Source organism: Oryctolagus cuniculus, chromosome 9, assembly GCF_051225735.1.
Source record: "Oryctolagus cuniculus isolate XC-2025 breed Fujian yellow rabbit chromosome 9, ASM5122573v1, whole genome shotgun sequence".
Taxonomy (NCBI): domain Eukaryota; kingdom Metazoa; phylum Chordata; class Mammalia; order Lagomorpha; family Leporidae; genus Oryctolagus; species Oryctolagus cuniculus.
In genome coordinates this window covers 110,344,828-110,363,307 of record NC_142875.1, presented here as the reverse complement: position 1 = coordinate 110,363,307, position 18,480 = coordinate 110,344,828, and the positions used below count along the sequence as shown (strand labels likewise).

The 18,480-nt window shown below is 46.9% G+C and overlaps 1 protein-coding gene across 6 annotated transcripts in view; it reads right to left on the bottom strand.

The window, feature by feature from the left end:
* The window catches only part of BORCS5 (BLOC-1 related complex subunit 5), a 117,212-nt gene that overhangs the window by 2,319 nt on the left and 96,413 nt on the right, over window positions 1–18,480 (bottom strand). For 3 of the 6 annotated variants that reach the window (XM_008259614.5, XM_089304610.1, XM_089304612.1), the window contains one exon: window positions 6,813–7,427. The exons of 1 other annotated variant lie outside the window; for it this stretch is intronic. In XM_008259614.5, the coding sequence (XP_008257836.1) occupies window positions 7,197–7,427 (231 nt within the window). In that variant the 3' untranslated portion in view covers window positions 6,813–7,196. Of the gene's footprint in view, window positions 1–6,812; window positions 7,428–16,401; window positions 16,521–18,480 lie in introns of those variants that run through there. 2 more of the 6 variants (XM_089304613.1, XM_008259615.5) reach the window with 1 other exon arrangement.

The following is an 18,480-nucleotide window of genomic DNA, read 5'->3' as shown; positions in this document are numbered from 1 at the left end:
ACGCATGGAGCCTTGTCGTTCTCATGCACTGGTCGTTAGCTAGCAGTTTGTGCCAGCTTTCACTCCTTAACGTGAATACCAAATGCACTTCGTTCCTATTTTTGCACTGATGGATTCCAGGACATACAAGTACAAAGCAGGAGGGTAAGACCAGCTCCACACTCCACTACACAGTAACGTAAGACGTGAATGTCTTTATAATTCTTAGAGGAGACGCAGGGCGGCTACTCACCGAAGCCCTGTGCCCCATTCTTGTGACACCTCAGCGAGTCCCCTGCTGACCACAGTGGACGTGATGCCTGCGGAGAGCAGCTCCGTACAGCAGTTAGCACCAGGGCTGAAGCGGCCATCGCAGTGCAGCCAAGTGACTGAGACCACGGGTGACCTCATTCGGCTTGGTTGTAAAGGGCCTCTGAGTCGAGGCTGAATTTAAGAAAATTTAAAAGCAGAAAGGAGTGGACTGGGCGAGCTAGCACTAGAAGAGCTGTCTTAGGCAGGGCCCTCCAGGAAGAGAGATGGGAAGGGGCTGAAAGGAATGTGAGTAAGTGAGCTCACAGCCAAGAAAGGCTGGAGAGGAGAAGGCGTTTCCCAAGATCCCCTTCACCCGCAGCTCTGGGAAAGCTGGGAGGTCCACCCAGCCACCTTCTGACAGGCAGAGCTCGGGCCTCCCAGAGGCCATCCCGAGCCTGTGCGGGAGGACTGGGCTTAATCTTAGGGGAAAGCGGGGAAGGTGCAGATTTCTGAGATGTGAAGAAAATAAAGCCAAACAGGACCGAGCGCTCAGCGTCGGAGATGATGGTGAAGGGTGGGGGATACCCTGCAACTGGTTGGTGAACACAGCCTCGTGACAGTTGTTTTAAATACTCTTAGCCTAGTTTTGTTTTTCTGACATAAGAATATTTAGAGCTAGTCAACAAATGTGGGTGTTTTTCTCTGAATGTTACTCTTCTGCATCTATAAACAGGGAAGGAAGTGACTGCTAGCATTCTGGGGACCCATTCATTCTCGTACAACATAAACTTGGTCGTATCTTTCAAGTATTGCGAAATCAACTGCAAAATTACAGCAGTCTTAGAAGTTACTTACAGTCATGTTTCGGTTTATGTGCTAGAGATAACCAAACTGTGTGTGTGTAAAAAAAACAAATAGACTTCTTTTGGTTCAGCACCAACTCCAGAATCCATTCAGAACCCCCCCCCCCCCCCAAGGAAACAGACTGCGATCCTGCTGCAGCCGCGTCCTGGGCAAGCAGGGGGACTTGGGAGAGGGTTAGTTCCGCTGTTGTCGGGGCTCTCCCTGACCAGGGATGGGCAACTTCAAAGAATAAACAAAGTCCCTGGTTAGGCCGATGCCTGCTCCATCCCCAGTTACAGCTTCTTGCTGATGCGCGCCCTGGAAGGCAGCAGGGGACAGCTCAAGTAGCTGGGTCGCTGCCACTCACGTGGGAAACTTGAGTCCCTGGCTCTTGGACACTTGGAAATTGAAGCAGCAGATGGCTGGGCTCTCAGCTTCTCAGAAATTTAAAGAAAAAAATTTTTAAAGAACACTTGGTTTACACAAGCTTTTGGTGTAAGTCGTGGCTCAAGGGCTGAGCACTCATTGAAGAATTAACTGGGTCTTCAGCGAGTCCCATCGGGTCTCGCGCAGATGCTGGCAGCGCTGAACACCTTTCGAAGGGCTGAGCAGGCATCAGCGCGCGAGACGCTGGTGACCGGCAGCCAGCAGCCAACGTGGCTGCCTTCAGGTGCTCAGTTCTCTGAGTTTCTGGTTTGAAGCTTGCGAGTGACAGTTGTCTGGCTCCCTGCATCTCTGTAGGCATGACACGAATGAGAGGCGCGTGCCTGGAGGGCCAGAAACCACCAGAATTCAGTGCTGTTTCTACTAAGTTAGTGAACAACGACGACACCTCCAAGGAACTCTGGTTCTTAACGGCAGGACGAGGATCAGGCTGGGGGAAAAGTAAACCCTTACTCCATTTTATACCTCAGCAGTCCACACTGCTCCTTCGGTCTCCAGTAATTTCTTACGGAGTACGAGTTCATCTGAGTTTAGCTGAACTCTAATAATAGGAAGACAAAACTCTCATGAAGATTTGGGTACCTGTTGGCCTGGCTCTCCTTGGTGAGGATTCCCAGCTTGGCTTTGCACCTGCTGGCGGGGATGCCAGAGCGAAGCAAGTCCTACAGCCCACACACAAATGGCACGTGGCAGTCTCCAGAACCAGCGGTTTGTGTAGCCTTGGCAAGTGTGTGTCTATGATGCTCACACTTGAGGGTAACATTACCAGCCTCTTTTGTAAGTCTGAGGAAAAAGGAATATCCAGAGAGTACCAACACACACACACACACACACACACACACACACAATTTCTTGAGTACACGCCTACAACTCGGGATATAGAGTTCTTGAAACCCAGTTCATCAAATATTTCCTCTGCAGAGAACAATAGGGGGTTATCTAAGGCCAAGACAGATTTCGAATTCTGAAGAGCTCATTGTCTAAGATGCTGAAGACTGTACGATGGTACTTCAAAGTTCATGGAAAGAATGGAATTAAAAGATACGTTTATTTTGGCACAAAGACGTTTTGTAATCCATGCAGTTGTCATAATGCATTTTCCATGAACTTTGTGAAGACCGCATGCAATTATATGAAGACAGCCCATAAGCTCATGTATGAAGAATGATAAAACTTTAAGGGAAACAAGGACATGAAATGTGTACTTCCATTAGCTCTTAACCCCAGGATTCATTTACCATACATTTAAACGTACCATCTAATACAAGGGGTGAAGGCCAGCTTCTACTGACCTTCATGTGATAAGATAAGGAGCATGCAGCACAGGGCACAAACAAGTCGACTGATAAGCAAAACAGGTTCTGAAAGCAGCCAGCAGACACCTTATCTAAGTTAAGCGGAGGGAGGAGGGCTGCTCCCCCCAGTACCAAGCCCTGACCCACAGCTGGGAGACAACAGGTAAAAGCGCTCCTGATTGGTGCCAGAGTTCTCAGGTAGTGATGACACTGGCCTCTGGGGTCTGGAGGGGCCTGGGAGCCCATCCAGAGCGCTCCTGTGGCAGGGACGTGGAAACGGGCCCACCAGGACCACAGCTGCAAACCCCCAGCAGGAGCTCCTTCACGACCCCAGGCTGCTTCCTCCTTCCTCATCCCTGCAACATCCCACGGCTGCCGGACAGGTCATTGGGCATTAACCAACAGAGACCCAGAACTGTCTCCCAAACATCACTCAGATACCCAGAATCCAACAGGAAAGAGGGCAATAGTGAGGTGGGGAAGGCCTGGTAGTGCCATGTTCCCAGTCAGTGGTCAGAGGAGCCACTGGCAGTGGTGTAGAATGGCTAAAGGGTTCTTAAGCAGTTACAGGAGCTGTGAGAAGTCTCCGCGCAGCTGTTTCTCTACCAGACCACAGCGCGGATGCTCGGCAAGGCAGGTGGGTACCGTGGTGGGGCGGGGAGTGAGGACAACAGACAGGCAACGAGCAAAGACCCACACTGGCCTCTCCTGGCTCCTGACCGCCTTCCTCACCCTGCAGATGCTGCAGAAGCTGGCACTCACTCGCTGGCCCACGATGTGCAAAAGCTGAAGGGTGGGTTCCATGGGAGCAGGGACAGCAGTATGCAAGAGACAGAACGGCCTGAACCACACCAGCTGAGCGAGTGGGCATGGCTGATGCTTTCCCTCCACTTCTGAACCTCATGGCCTCACCAGAAACAAACAGGGAATTCTGGAAATGCAGCTTAACCTAGCCAAGTTGACACTGCAAAATCAGTGTACACCACAAATAGTAAATTTATTAGAATTCTTTCCAGGGGCCAGTGCCGTGGCGTAGAGGAGTAAGCTGCGACCTGCGACACTGGGCTCCCATATGGGTACTGGTTCATGTCCTGGCTTCTCCACTCCCTATCCAGCTCCCTGCTAATGGCCTGGGAAAGCCATTGGGAGATGGCCAAGTGCTTGGCCCTTTGCCACCCACATGGGAGACCTGGAAGAAGCTCTTGGCTTTAACCTGGCCCAGTCCTAGCCATTTAGGAGGTAAAACAGCAGATGGCAGATCTGTCTCTCCTCCTCTGCTTCTATGCAGTAAGAAGAAGCCTGTCACCTCTCTACTTGGGACTCATGTTTGTTTGTCTAACTTCTTTGTAATATGGCAAGCTGGCTGGCTGGCTGAGCGCACTTCTTCAGGCCAGGCCTGCCTTCGCCATGTTCAGCCATGAACTGAGCAAGCCCAGCCCTTTGAGGCTTGGAGTGAATCCCATTTGGTGCTTTTACTTGTCAGCCACATTAAGTGCAGTGAGGACAACGGTACCTGTGCCCTGAGCGCCTGTCCCAGCTTTCTAGATGATCAGCCCTTCATTCTCTGAGACTGCAGGCTTGGCCCTGGAGTCAGAGCTGGGCTCTGCACACTCTAGGAACCCAACAAGAGTCAAGAATGGCGAAGGCTCAAAAATGCCACCACTTCCTGTCAGTGTACGTGAAGGCAATGCAGGCACTCACTGGACTGTTCTCTCAACTTTCCTGCCAGTTCAAAATATTAGGAAAAAACAGTACTTGAGCGTAGGTGGGACACAGTCTAGTCACACAAGATGTTAGAATTCACAGTGAAATGATAACATTAAACACTACAGAAAGAACCCAACAGCATGACACAGTATGGGAAGAAGGCGATGGACTTGAATATGGTCGGGAACCAGATCCTCACACGTGGGAATTCCACATACAACGGCAAGGATACAACAAGCAGATCACTGGCGCCAACGCGGACTATCCAATAAATGCTGCTACCCACCTCTCCCACAGCATTTCAATGCCAGCTATCTACTGGCTTCTAAAGTATACATCTCTCTGATTTATGTCCTCCAATGAACTGTTCTAGAAATGGTAAATGGCCCCAGTAAGAACCTGGTCATCAGGGCAGGTGGTTAATCCTCCCATATGGGCGCTGGTTCTAATCCCGGCTGCCCCTCTTCCAATCTAGCTCCCTGCTATGGCCTGGGAAAGCAGTAGAAGATGGCCCAGGTCCTTGGGCCCTGCACCCACATAGGAGACTGGGAAGAAGCACCTGGCTCCTGGCTTTGGATCAGCGCAGCTCTGGCCATTGCGGCCATCTGGGGAGTGAACCAACAGAAGGAAGACCTTTCTGTCTTTCCCTCTGTCTGTAACTCTTCCTCCCAAATAAATAAACATCTTATAAATAAAAAGAACCTGGTCATCAGAAGGCATTATAATGACCACCTTTTTTTTCTTTCCCTCATGAGCTGGGTCCAAGGAAAGGTTAAAGGAACAGGCGTCCAACCCCAGCTCACTGCTTCCAGCCCCTCCCTCAGGCCAGGCTGGATGGCCCACCCAGCGTCCCAGTGAGAAGGCAGAGGCACCAGTCCCCAGGAAGGCAAAAGGTGTAAAGGTCATCCTTTGAGAAGGGCAGACACTTTCCTGGGCCTCTTCTTGTGGTTCTGGTTTCCAGCTGGGCCTCCCAGCTTAGAATAAATGAGCAGTCTTGATGTGGGAAGGGAGAGAAGCAGTAGAAAATACTAGCAGCTACCAACTTTTTGCACTATTTCTGAGTTCAAAGTTTTTCTTCCATTTAGCTTGAATGTTCATGCCTCTTGTCATCCAGTTTTACTGTATTCTGTGTTCTTGGAGCAAGGCAGCATCTGATTCAAATAGAAGATTAGGATTAAAGAGTAGCTGATATATGCTAAATGAAGTGGGATCAATTTTAATCTTCTAACTATATCATAAGGGTGTTTCTGGCATCTTAAAAACGCCTACTTGGGGCCGGCACTGTGGTACAGCGGGTTAACGCCCTGGCCTGAAGCGCTGGCATCCCATATGGGCACTGGTTCGCGACCCAGCTGCTCCACTTCCCATCTAGCTCTCTGCTGTGGCCTGGGAAAACAGTAGAAGATGGCTCAAGTCCTTGGGCCCCTGCACCCACATGGGAGACCTGGAGGAAGCTCCTGGCTTCGGATGAGCACAGCTCCGGCCGTTGCGGCCAATTGGGGAGTGAACCATTGGATGGAAGACCTCTCTCTCCCTCTCTTTGCCTCTCTACTCTTTGTGGCTCTAACTTTCGAATAAATAAATAAATCTTAAAAAAATAAAAATAAAAAACAAAACACCTACTGAGGTTTGGAGGAGTCAAGGGAACAAGGCAGAAGCCTGCAGGACACCCTGGCCCCAGCAACCTCCTTAAGCCCCAGTCTCAACTTGTGCCGACTTCCGCTCCTCTAACCTTGCTTCTCCAGGCTTTTCTTCCATCACAGCACCTGTGACAGGGAAGGCCCTGCACTAAGCACTCTGCTATTTAAACTGCTCCTTTCCTAAGCTCCTGCAGAAATTCAGCCGCATGTTGATTTTTTCTCTCTCCAGGATGGAAGGGCAAGGGCTACTTGGACATTCTCACATCCTTGGCACAACGGCTGGCATGCCAAAAGGGCTCAGTGTCTGCTGAACGAACGACCCTGCAGTCAGCTGTCAAAGCCTTCATGTCCCCTGTGTTTAGAAGGCCTAAGAAAAACAAATGCTGCTTAAACCGTGTTAGAAAATCGGACTCTTGCTAGTGCTGGCGTGACAGAAAGTTCAAGCTGGTCTGCTCAAGGAAACCAGCTGTCAGTGGTGAACCTGAGTCTGATGTAGGTGTAGGGTGGACTCGTCAGCATCCGATGATGACACACAAGGGACACTGTGACTGGCACACTACAAAGAACCAGTGTTCGTGGGGGCAGCAAGAGGGGTCCCAGGAGAGACTGGACACGGAGGCAACAGCACAGGCACAGGAAAAGTGCTCAGACCTCGATTAAATCAGCTCTTTATGTTCCCAGCCCACACCCAGAGTCCTGTTCCCCGAGGGCATCGAGGACACAGCCGCTTCAACTATGTTCCCTTTTGCTGCGTGCTTCCACTCCCACCGGCAGACCAGGCCACGTACACTCTCAAGTGAAAAACAAAACAAAATAGAAAATAATTCTCAATGCAGAGTTCTTTAAAGAGTTCCTAATAATCCAAATGTAACTGGTTGTCACCTAGAACTCATCGGTCCGTTTTGCACAGGGCTTATGCGTCAAAGACAGCAGCAGGGCCAGGCGAGCCCTTCACCGGCTCGGCTGCTTCATGTCCCCCAGCCTCGAGCCCTGGCCACGTCCTCGGCGGGCTGGCATCTGGCAGGCGGGGCGGGCCCTAGAGCTGGAGCTCGCGGCCGGGCTTCACGCTGAAGGGCTCCAGTCGCTCGCCCTCAGGCAGCAGGCTGTTGAGCCGCTCCATCAGCGGCACCGTCTGGTCGATGCCCATCTGTATGCGGCGGAGGATGGCGGACATCTCGTTGACTTTCTGGATCTGCTCGGCGTATTTGGCGTATCTTTTCTGGCGCTCCTGCATGAAACTAAAGAGGGTTTCTACAGACAGATCCATCTGTAGAAGGCAAAGAGAAGTAAAACACATTACACATTGTTTAGCCACGTCCTCGCGAGCAGGTCAGCGTCCGGCGAGAGGAGCGGAGCCCCGCGGCTCAAGCGGAAGCTGACCAGGTCCCCCGGCCGCACTGGGGGCAGCGCATCCTGCAGCCGGCCCCGTCTTCAGGGAAGGACCTGCCCCTGGAAGAAGGCAGGATTCGGTGCCTGCAGAAGGTGCTCAAACTGGTTCCCAATATCTTGTATTGACGGTCAGGGCCTATCGGCTCTTCTGGCTGAGCCACTGCATAAACAGACCCAAAATACCAGCCAATCAAATCCAGGAATATACCAAGGGGGGGGGGGGCCCGCGGGCATCATGACCAAGTTTTCCTTCTCTCAAGCAGAGAAAACTTAACCTGTGTCTATGAAAAACCTACAGCTAACATCATACATCGTTCCTGGGGAAAGATACTTTTCTCCCTAAGGTCGGGAACAGGCCAAGGACTCCTTCACCCTTACCACTTGTATTCAGCGTTTGACTTGAGGCCTTAGTCAGAGCAATAAACACACAATACTTTTTTAAAGGCATGAAATTGGAAAAGAATAAATTAAAGAGTCTATCTGCAGATGACAAGACAGTATATTGCAAAATCTGAAGCAAACAACCCAGGACTAATTAAAACAAACAAGCGAATTTATCAAAGTTGCAAGATACACTGTCTTTATATAAAAATCAATTGTATTTCTATATAATAATTAACAAGTGATATTGGAATTAAAGAATGCTATTTAAAATTGTATCAGAAATAAGAGAAAACTCAACAAAATGTGTATAATCCATACAACAATACACAAAATAATATAACACAAAATATTATAAAACACTGCCATGAAAAACTAAAAATCCCCACGACAGAGAATTATATCATGTGCACAGATCAGAAGATTTAATATTGTTAAGATTTTGCCATTTGGGGGGTGAACCAACGGAAAGAAGACCTTTCTCTCTAACTCTACCTGTCAAATAAGTAAAAATAAATAAATAAATAAATGTCAGTTCTTGCCACATTGTTCAACAGACTCAAATGAAATTTGAATCAAAATTCTACAAGGTATTTTTCTTGGTAAGCTATTTGTAAGTATAAAGAATGGTCAAAATAATTTTGAAAAAGAAGAAAGTCTGAAAGTGTACAGTACTTGACACGTAACTCTAAAGCTACATTAATCAGGGTAGTGTGGTGTTAGCATAGAGACATATGGATCAATTAAAAAGTGTAAAAATTTAAACATAAATGGTGGATTTTTTTTTTCACAAAAGTTCCAGGGTGATTGAATGGGAAGAATAATGTTTTTCTTTTTTATTTATTTATTTATTTATTTATTTATTTATTCTTTTTGACAGGCAGAGTGGACAGTGAGAGAGAGAGGCAAAGAGAAAGGTCTTCCTTTGCTGTTGGTTCACCCTCCAATGGCCGCCGTACCGCGCTGATCCGAAGGCAGGAGCCAGGTGCTTCTCCTGGTCTCCCATGCGGGTGCAGGGCCCAAGGACTTGGGCCATCCTCTACTGCACTCCCGGGCCACAGCAGAGAGCTGGCCTGGAAGAGGGGCAACCGGGACAGAATCCGGCGCCACAACCGGGACTAGAACCCGGTGTGCCGGCACCGCAAGGTGGAGGCTTAGCCTAGTGAGCCATGGTGCCGGCCAAGAAGAATGTTTTTCAACATGTGTGCCAGGAAAACTAGATATACATATGGTAAAAAAAAAAAAAAAAAAAAAAAAAAAAAAAAAAAAAAAAAAAAAAAAAAAAAAACCAGGACAGGACACCTCACACCATACACAAAAATTAACATGAGGAACTGGTGCTGTGGGGTAGCACGCTAAGCCTCTGCCTGCAGCGCCGGCATCCCATATGGATGCCGGTTAGTGTCCCAGCTGTTCCTCTTCCAATCCAGCTCTCTGTTATAGCCCAGGAAAGCAGCAGAAGATGGCCTAAGTGCTTGGGCCCCTGCTCCCTTGTGGGAAACCTGGAAGAAGCTCCTGGATTCAGATCGGCCCAGCTCTGGCCATAGCAGCCATCTGGGGAGTGAACCAGTGGATGGAAGACCTTTCTCCCTGTCTCTCCTTCTGTTTGTCTCTCAAATAAATAAAATCAAGAAGAAAAAAAAAAGAATCAATGAACTTAAAGTTATAGCAACAGAATTATTAAAAAATAAAACTTTTGGGCCGGCGCCGTGGCTCAATAGGCTAATCCTCCACCTTGCGGCGCCGGCACACCGGGTTCTAGTCCCAGTCGGGGCGCCGGATTCTGTCCCGGTTGCCCCTCTTCCAGGCCAGCTCTCTGCTATGGCCAGGGAGTGCAGTGGAGGATGGCCCAGGTGCTTGGGCCCTGCACCCCATGGGAGACCAGGAAAAGCACCTGGCTCCTGGCTCCTGCCAGGATCAGCGCGGTGCGCCGGCTGCAGCGGCGGCCATTGGAGGGTGAACCAGCGGCAAAAGGAAGACCTTTCTCTCTCTGTCTCTCTCTCACTCTCCACTCTGCCTATAAAAAAAATAAATAAATAAAAATAAAAAAATAAAACTTTTCTTCAAAAGACACTGAAGAAAATGAAAACAGTACCGACTGAAGAAACATCTGCAATACATATATCCGATAGCCAACTTACATCAAGAATATATGAAGCATTCTTCTAATTCAATATTTTTGAGGCTTTATTTTATTTTATTTGTTTGAAAGACAGAGTCACAGAGAGAGGTAGAGACAGAGAGAGAGGCCTTCCATCCGCTGGCTAACTCCCCAGGTGGCTGCGAGGGCCGGGGCTGCACCAATCCGAAGCCAGGAGCCAGGCGCTTCCTCCTGGTCTCCCGCGTCGGTGCAGGGCCCAAGCACCTGCTGCCCTGCAGCTGGCAGCGCCTCATCAGCAGCTGCTGCTGTGAGCTGTGAGGCTCAATAACCACTGCAGTCCTGTGACCAAACAGAGTTTGCAAATAAGAACAGGGCCAATCAGAAATGGGTTCACGTCTGGCTCCTGCATCCGACTGAATACGTTTGCGACCATGGAGCAGTTACCTCACCTTCCTGAGCCTCAACTTCTTCAACCATAAATGGGATAATGTCAGCACCAACTGCACAGGTTGATGTGAGGATTAAGTGACATAATGCGCACAGAATGAAACAGATGTGCAAGTGACAAAATATGTATGGACTACAACAGCGACTGCATCTAGAAACCTCTTTCTAGAAGATTGGAAAAGCAAGGGGAGGCAAGGCATGTGGATGTGGTAAGGTTAAGAAAACAGGATGCCATTTGGAGGGATCCAAATAGACACAACATAGCCTTGTTACACGAGGGGCGGGGTACAGCATACCCTGATGAGGCCTTAGCTGTGTCCAAAACCTGCTCAGCCCCCCAGCTGATTACTCAGCACATGGTTTTCCCTTACATGCTTGATTTTGTTCAGATCTCTGTTACTGAAAAGCTTGGAACAGTCACGTAACTCATCCCAAAGTTTCCCAAGAGAACTGTTTCACTCTATTAAGTAATTGAAATTGTTATTTACCTACAAGTCCTCCCACTTCCGAAATTACTACCACTGCTTGGTGCTATCCAACATTTTAACAATAAAAATATGGTACTTTCTCCAATAACAGCACACTACTTCAAAAGCTTTTGTTACAAAAAATTTCCTAATAAAACGAGCTTTGACACCTGTAGGGTCCTTTCTCAATAAAGCCTCCTTCCCTCCTATCTATCTATCTGAAAGGTAGAACACAGAGAAAGAGACAAAGAGATCTTCCATCTGCTGGTTCACTCCCCAGATGCCCACTCAGGAACCAGGAACTCTATCTGGGTTTCTCATGTGAGCAGAAGGAAGCATCACTTGCTGCCTCCTAGGGTGTGCATTAGCAGGAAGCTGAAGCAGAAGCAAGGCTAGGGCTTGAATCCAGGCACTCTGATGTGCATGCAGGTGTTCCAAGGAGGAGTTTAACTGCTGTGCCATGACGCCTGCCCCTTGATTAGTTTTCCTTTCAAAGAAAGGTAAACTTTTCATGAGGGATACACACTACAAAAGGGCTTATAAATTTTAGTTAGAAAAGATGGTGTCACATAATACAAACTTCAAGGCCGGCGCCGCGGCTCACTAGGCTAATCCTCCACCTAGCGGCACTGGCACACCGGGTTCTAGTCCTTGTCGGGGTGCCGGATTCTGGATTCTGTCCCGGTTGCCCCTCTTCCAGGCCAGCTCTCTGCTGTGGCCAGGGAGTGCAGTGGAGGATGGCCCAAGTACTTGGGCCCTGCACCCCATGGGAGACCAGGAGAAGTACCTGGTTCCTGCCATCGGATCAGCACAGTGCGCCGGCCACAGCGCGCTGGCCGCGGCGGCCACTGGAGGGTGAACCAACAGCAAAGGAAGACCTTTCTCTCTGTCTCTCTCTCTCTCACTGTCCACTCTGCCTGTCAAAAACAAAAACAAAAACAAAAACAAAAAAAAAAAACAAAGAAAACACTTCATAAAGATATTGTAGATCTAAATTTTAAAACTTTGTTACAGATATGTAGAAGGTCAAAAGCAAACTTAATAACTTTATCTTAGTCCAAAAGAAAATTGAGCAGGTATTGTTTTCCATAGTTTACAAAATCCATACCTGTATGATCAATAAATTTGCTTTTGCTATTCTACTACACTAAACTTTAAAAGAAATGTTTTAAAAACTGCTAACAGATTTAACCAAGATTGCATTTAAAAAGTCACCCATCTTTCCCATCCTTTAAGAGTAATTTCAGCTTCTTAAAAATTTGCTTATTTAATATTTGAAAGGCAGAGAGAGATCTTCCATCTGCTGGTTCACTCTACAAAAGCCTGCAACAGCTGGAGTTGGGCCAGACTGAAGCCAGGAAGGAGCTGGAACTCCATCCACATCTCCCGCATGTGCAGCAGGCACCCCAATATTCGAGTTATGCCCCTGCTGCCTCCCAGGGTGAACATTAGCAGGAAGTTGGAACTGGGAGCAGGGCTGGGACTTGAAGCGGGGCACTCTGGTATCAGATGTAGACATCCGAGCAGCAACTTAACCACCGTGCCAAATGCCCACCTCGTGTGCAGCTTTTAATGTGATGGCTTTCAGTTAACTTTAAGCCTCAAGGTCAATTTTTATTTGGTCTCAACATACAGCTCACTTTCTCTGCATTCATTTATTTAAATTCCTGTTTCCCAAGGTCAATTTAGGATCACGGAGGTGGGGAGAGGGAGGGCCTAAGGAGCTGAGAGCCAGTAAATCAAGGGCTGCCTGCCTTCTTTTTCACAGTTCCACATCCATTCCAACTCTGTTCTTTCTTTGGATGGATGCTCTGTGCCCAAGATGTAACGAACAGTGATATACACAATTCTGCTCGTTGGGCAAGCATTTGGTGCAGCAATCAAGATGCCACTTGGTACACCCACATCCCATATTGAATTGCCTTGGTTCAAGTCTTGGCTCCCTCCCAATTCCAGCTTCCTACTAATGCACACTGTGGGATGCAGCAGACGATGGCTCAAGGAGCTGGATCCCTGCCACCCACACAGGACCCAGATTGAGTCCCAACTCTGGCTTCAGCCTGGCCCCGATCTGCCTGTTATGGGCATCTGGAGAGTGAACCAGCAGACAGGTCTGTCTCTCTGCTCTTCAAGTAAAATTTAAAAGAAAAATTGTACTTCTGCTCCTTTACTGTTAGAGTTTTCTAGCTAAAGGGCAAAATGGAAAAATGGTAATTTCATCTCATTCTATAGCTTCCCAAATAACAAATTCTGAGGTCAATAACAAGTCTTGGGACTTGGCCATGACCAAATGTCTGTTTGGAGATGGGCATATTACTGATTTTTAGCAATGTAGGCTCCTCCTACCAAATCCCTACATGATTAATAATAATTTATTAACATAAAGAAGTCAGTGGTCAGTGCTGTGGAAAAGCAGGTTAAGCTGCTGCCTGCTACACAGGCATCCCATATGGCCATTGGTTCAAGTCCTGGTTGCTCCATTTCCCACCCAGGTCCCTGCAAATGGCCTGGGAAGGCAGTAGAGGATAGTCCATGTTCTTGGGCCACTGTACCCACATGGGAGACCTGAAGAAAGCTCCTGGCTCGTGGCTTCAGCCTGACCCAGTCCTGGTCATTGTGGCCATTTGGGGACTGAACCATGAGATGGAAGATCTCCCTCTGTCTCGTTCTCCCTCTGCCTTTCAAATAAAATAAATCTTAAAAAAAAAAAAAAAAGAAAGAAAGAAAAAGAAGTCAGAGATTTGAATTTGAACTCCAGAAGCTGTGTCTGTAACCTAAGGCAAATCACAAACTGAATCTCAGCTTCTACATTTTAAAATGGGAATAACAATAGCCATTCATCTGTTCATTCGATCTCACAGTAGTGTTACAAGGATTATAAATGAGGTAACATATCTGAGTGATTTGAAAACAGAACAGAGTTATAAAAATCTAAGGTTATGACAACAATTTCTACTAAATGGCCAAATATGCTTGGAGATTTATTTGTTCATGGTACTAAAATAAAACCAAGAAAGTTTCCAATCAGATGACCATTAAGTGCTTCAATGTTTTCCACAAAGCTTCAATATCCATGTTTCTCACACATCTCTGAAACACAGAACTACCAATTCTTCTGATTAGAAAGTACTTACTAGACTCATATAAATTAGCACCACCCTAGAGAACTTCCACTTTGATTATGGCCTTGTCTAAATAAGGTTGGAGTTTGTGAACTCAAGAGGCTTCCATAACCTTGGCAGCTCATGACAAGAGCCTCAGGTGATTACTGACGTCATAAATAAGAGTGTCAATTTGTTAAATCAACAATGGGAGTCACTGTGCACGTACTCTCCATGTAGGATCTCTGTCCTTAATGTGTTGTACTAGGAGAATTAACGGTAAAAGTAGTCTTCAAACAGTACTTTACACTTTGTGTGTCTATGTGGGTGCAAACTGTTGAAATTTTTACTTAGTATATACTAAGTTGATCTTTTGTATATAATTAAAAATGAATCTTAACAAAGAATGGGATGGGAGAGGGAGTAGGAGGTGGGATTGTGTGAGGGTGGGAGGGTGGTTATGGGGGGAAGAACCGCTGTAATCCAAAAGTTATACTTTCGAAATTTATATTTATTAAATAAAAGTTTTCTAAAAAAAAATTTAGTACCACCCTGAGGGCAGAAGCCAGCACTGCAATTACAGTGTAAGTCATTTCTCCAAAGAAGACACAGAACAAGCACATGAAAAGATGCCTGAAATCATTAGTCACCAGGGGAATCAACATCAAAACTACAATGAAATACTGTTTCATATTTTAAAATAAAAAACAGATACTAACGAGTGTCAGTGAGCATGTGGAGAAACCAGAACTCTCCTACTGGGGGCAGCGGTGTAGGGATGGTGCAGTGTAGCAGTTTCTCAAAGAGTTAAGACATAAAATCAGAATATGAGAATAGCCAGCAATTTCACTCTTAGCTATATATCCAAAAGACCTGAACGTATGTTCACACAGAAACGTGTACGACAGTGTTCACAACAGCATTATGCATATCAGGAAGACAGTGGAAATAATCCAGATGTCCATCAACTGATGGATGGACAAACAAACTGCAGTATATCCATAGAATGGAATCGTATTCAGATGTAAAAACGGAAAGCAACAACATCAATAAACCTTGAGAACATTATAAAAGGTGACAGTACAAAGTCACATATCCTATGATTCCCTTTATATGAAATATCTACAATAGGTCAATCTGGAGAGACAAAAAGAGACGGGGAGCTGCCAGGGGCTGAGGGAATGTGAGAATAACTGCTAATGTGCACTGGGCTTCTTTTGTGGGTGATGACAATGCTTTGGAATTATATTACATACATGTGTTAATTGCACAATCTTGCAAGTATACTAAAAAGCACCACCAAACTGTGTACCATAAAAGAGTGAATTATGTGAATTATTTCTCCATTTCAAAAGATAAAATATACTTGAGTACCTTTATATATACCTTTATACTTGAGTACCTTCCTTCTCCCACACCTGTGACAGACATCAGTAATGCATCATGATGATCCTTAGATCTGATTTGGACTCAGAACCCTTTTTTTTTTTTGGACAGGCAGAGTGGATAGTGAGAGAGACAGAGAGAAAGGTCTCCCTTTGCTGTTGGTTCACCCTCCAATGGCCGCCACGGCTGACACACTGCGGCCGGCGCATCGCGCTGATCCAAAGGCAGGAGCCAGGTACTTATCCTGGTCTCCCATGGGGTGCAGGGCCCAAGCACTTGGGCCATCCTCCACTGCACTCCCTGGCCACAGCAGAGGGCTGGCCTGGAAGAGGGGCAACCGGGACAGAATCCGGCGCCCCGACCGGGACTAGAACCTGGTGTGCCGGTGCCGCTAGGTGGAGGATTAGCCTAGTGAGCCGCGGCGCCAGCCGTCAGAACCCTTCTTAACCCAGATCTCAGGGGTCACTTTCAAACGATCAGAGTATACAGAGATGAGGACCTCTATGTGACAAACCTGGCCTGTCAAACAGGCTCTGAAACAGGTTGCTCTCGGTTAACAATTTTTTGCTTTTGGCTGGAAGTTCCTCCTTTTTCCACTCTAGGAACCTGTTTCATCCATCAGCTCCCCCGTGATTTTTGTCTCTGACTTACATTATTAGCTGCAGGGTAGGATGCCCCTTGCCGCCTGGCAAAGCCTGGCACATTCCAGCCTACCCTCTCTTCTAACCCCACCACACCATCACCTGGGCCTCTCGCGGGGTTCAGACTGTAAAGGACAGAGAGGCAAGACTGCAGCAAACACCTTCCAGGGTCAACCCCATTCCTAGCTTCCTGTCCCCTTCAGACCCCCATTCCCACAGAGGACTCCCAATGAATATTTTTTGGATGCCTGTCTCTTGCAAAATGGACAACAATGGCAGATGTCTTCATTAATTACACCACAGCTGAATGGTATCAATTACCACATACAGGACACTTTGAAGTGACGTTGTTTCTGAACACAATCTGAAGTCCACAGTGAAAAACAGTTTGTAATGGCAGCTTGTATGAATAACCCTGTCTTCTGTGCTCAGACACAAACCTTTGATCTGTAAGTCAGACAAGAGGAATCCTCTCAGTCCACATGCTCTAAACAAAACTGAAACCCACACGAGTGCAACTATTTCTGCTGGTAACCTATGCATATCATATGAGGATGACTTGGAAGTCAAAACCCAGGAAACAATATTCTGTTATCCCTAGCTATTTTTAAAATTTATTTCTTTGTTTGAGAGACAAAGAGACAGAGATCTCCCATTCACGGGTTCACTTTCCAAATGACTTCAATGGCCCAGGGCTGGGTCGAGCCAAATTTAGGAGCCAGGAACTTAATCTAGGTATCGCACACAAGTGTCAAGAACCCAGATATTTGAGCCATCACTTGCTGCCTCAGGGTCTGTGTTAGGAAACTGGGTATTGAACCTAGACCTGGGGTGTGGGCATCCTCACTACCAGGCCTAACACTCACCCTCCTTTAAAATAGTTATTTTTAATTAATATAGTTAAATAATATATAACAGGCACACTTATTATCTGCTGAGTATCCACTAACTGTCCAAAATCCATACTACGTACATTATGTACATTATCTTTATTCCTCAAACAATCCTACAGGAAAAATATTCTTCTAGTAGAGATGAGGAAATGGGGACTGGGAGATGACAGAACATGGTCCAGGGTTCCCTCGCTAGTATTAGCAGTGAGGCCAGAATTCAAACATGTGCTTTTTTGCCTACCTTTGCTTATATTCTCCACAGAACTGATTAATTCAAACGGCAATCCATATGGTAACTCAAATGCCAACTCATATAAATTAAATACCAGGTTAAACAATGTGTTCAATACCTTTTTGAAATCCTTAACAGATGAACTTAAATTGCAATTCTTAACGTTTCAAATGAAGTGGGCAAACACTTTGGTTTCTAATTTAACCACCAACATTTGCTTTTTAAATAACTAGTTACCAGCTATAACAAGGACATTTGCAAAACAAAAACTGAGAGGAAATCAAAGGGAATAAACTGTCAGCAGATAAACTTGAATGACATTTTCACTGGCAACATCCGTTTGGACAATCTGTACTCTGACATTTCACTTGGACAAGCATTTCACAATCCTTGACCTCACCAAGGTGGCTTTGAACAAAGCGTCTTAGAGTTCAAGGGTCCTGAGAACTCCCTGGATCCCACCCCTCCCACAGACCAGGAGTGCTTGAAGCAGTGTGCCGAGGTCCACACAGCTGGAGTGACAGACGCAGGTCTGGACTCCAAAGCTGCCCACCAAAAGGTAGCAATGTGCCCACAACCATCTTACTGCCACTGTCTGAAAAACCCACACTGCCAACGAATGACATGGCCTTTTCCATGGTTATTCCACCTTGCCAGACAGCTGTAACTCTGTAGTGAAAGCCATGATCTAAAGCTTTCCAAGACACCATTTTCGGTCATAAGGGAAATAAGAATCTGTCAAAAATCAAGTGACAAAATCCAGCAAACACCTGTGTCCATCAGATGAGCCTAGGTCTGCGATGAGAAGGATATCAGACTGTGTGTGTCTGCTTCCTTCTGAACCCCCACTTTCTCCAGCTCCGCATTAGCCTGTCACTTCCTGTTGCACCAGGGACAAACAATGGGCAGACTGTGACCAGGGTTTTCATGACTTACACCACAAACTGGTGGCCTCCATTACCACATAATGGATGTGTTGCAGTGACCCTGGCTCCTTAGTTCAACCAATGTGTGTGAACATTTCAGAAAGAGTCAGCTTTATCCAACACTTCTAGAGAACTGAAAGACACCCACACCTCAGGAATGCGAGCCGCCCCACTTGTTCTGATCCGCATTCTGTGACTCGAATGGCTCCCCTTGTGCCTTCTTACCATAAGCATTGTGTCTAGGTAGGGAGGCAGGAAAGAAATCCCCAAATGCTGAGTCAGCTCCTCAGCTTAAACATGAGAGAGTCAGGGGCCACCCAGAGGCACCCCTCGCCTACCACCACAACAGGCTGGAA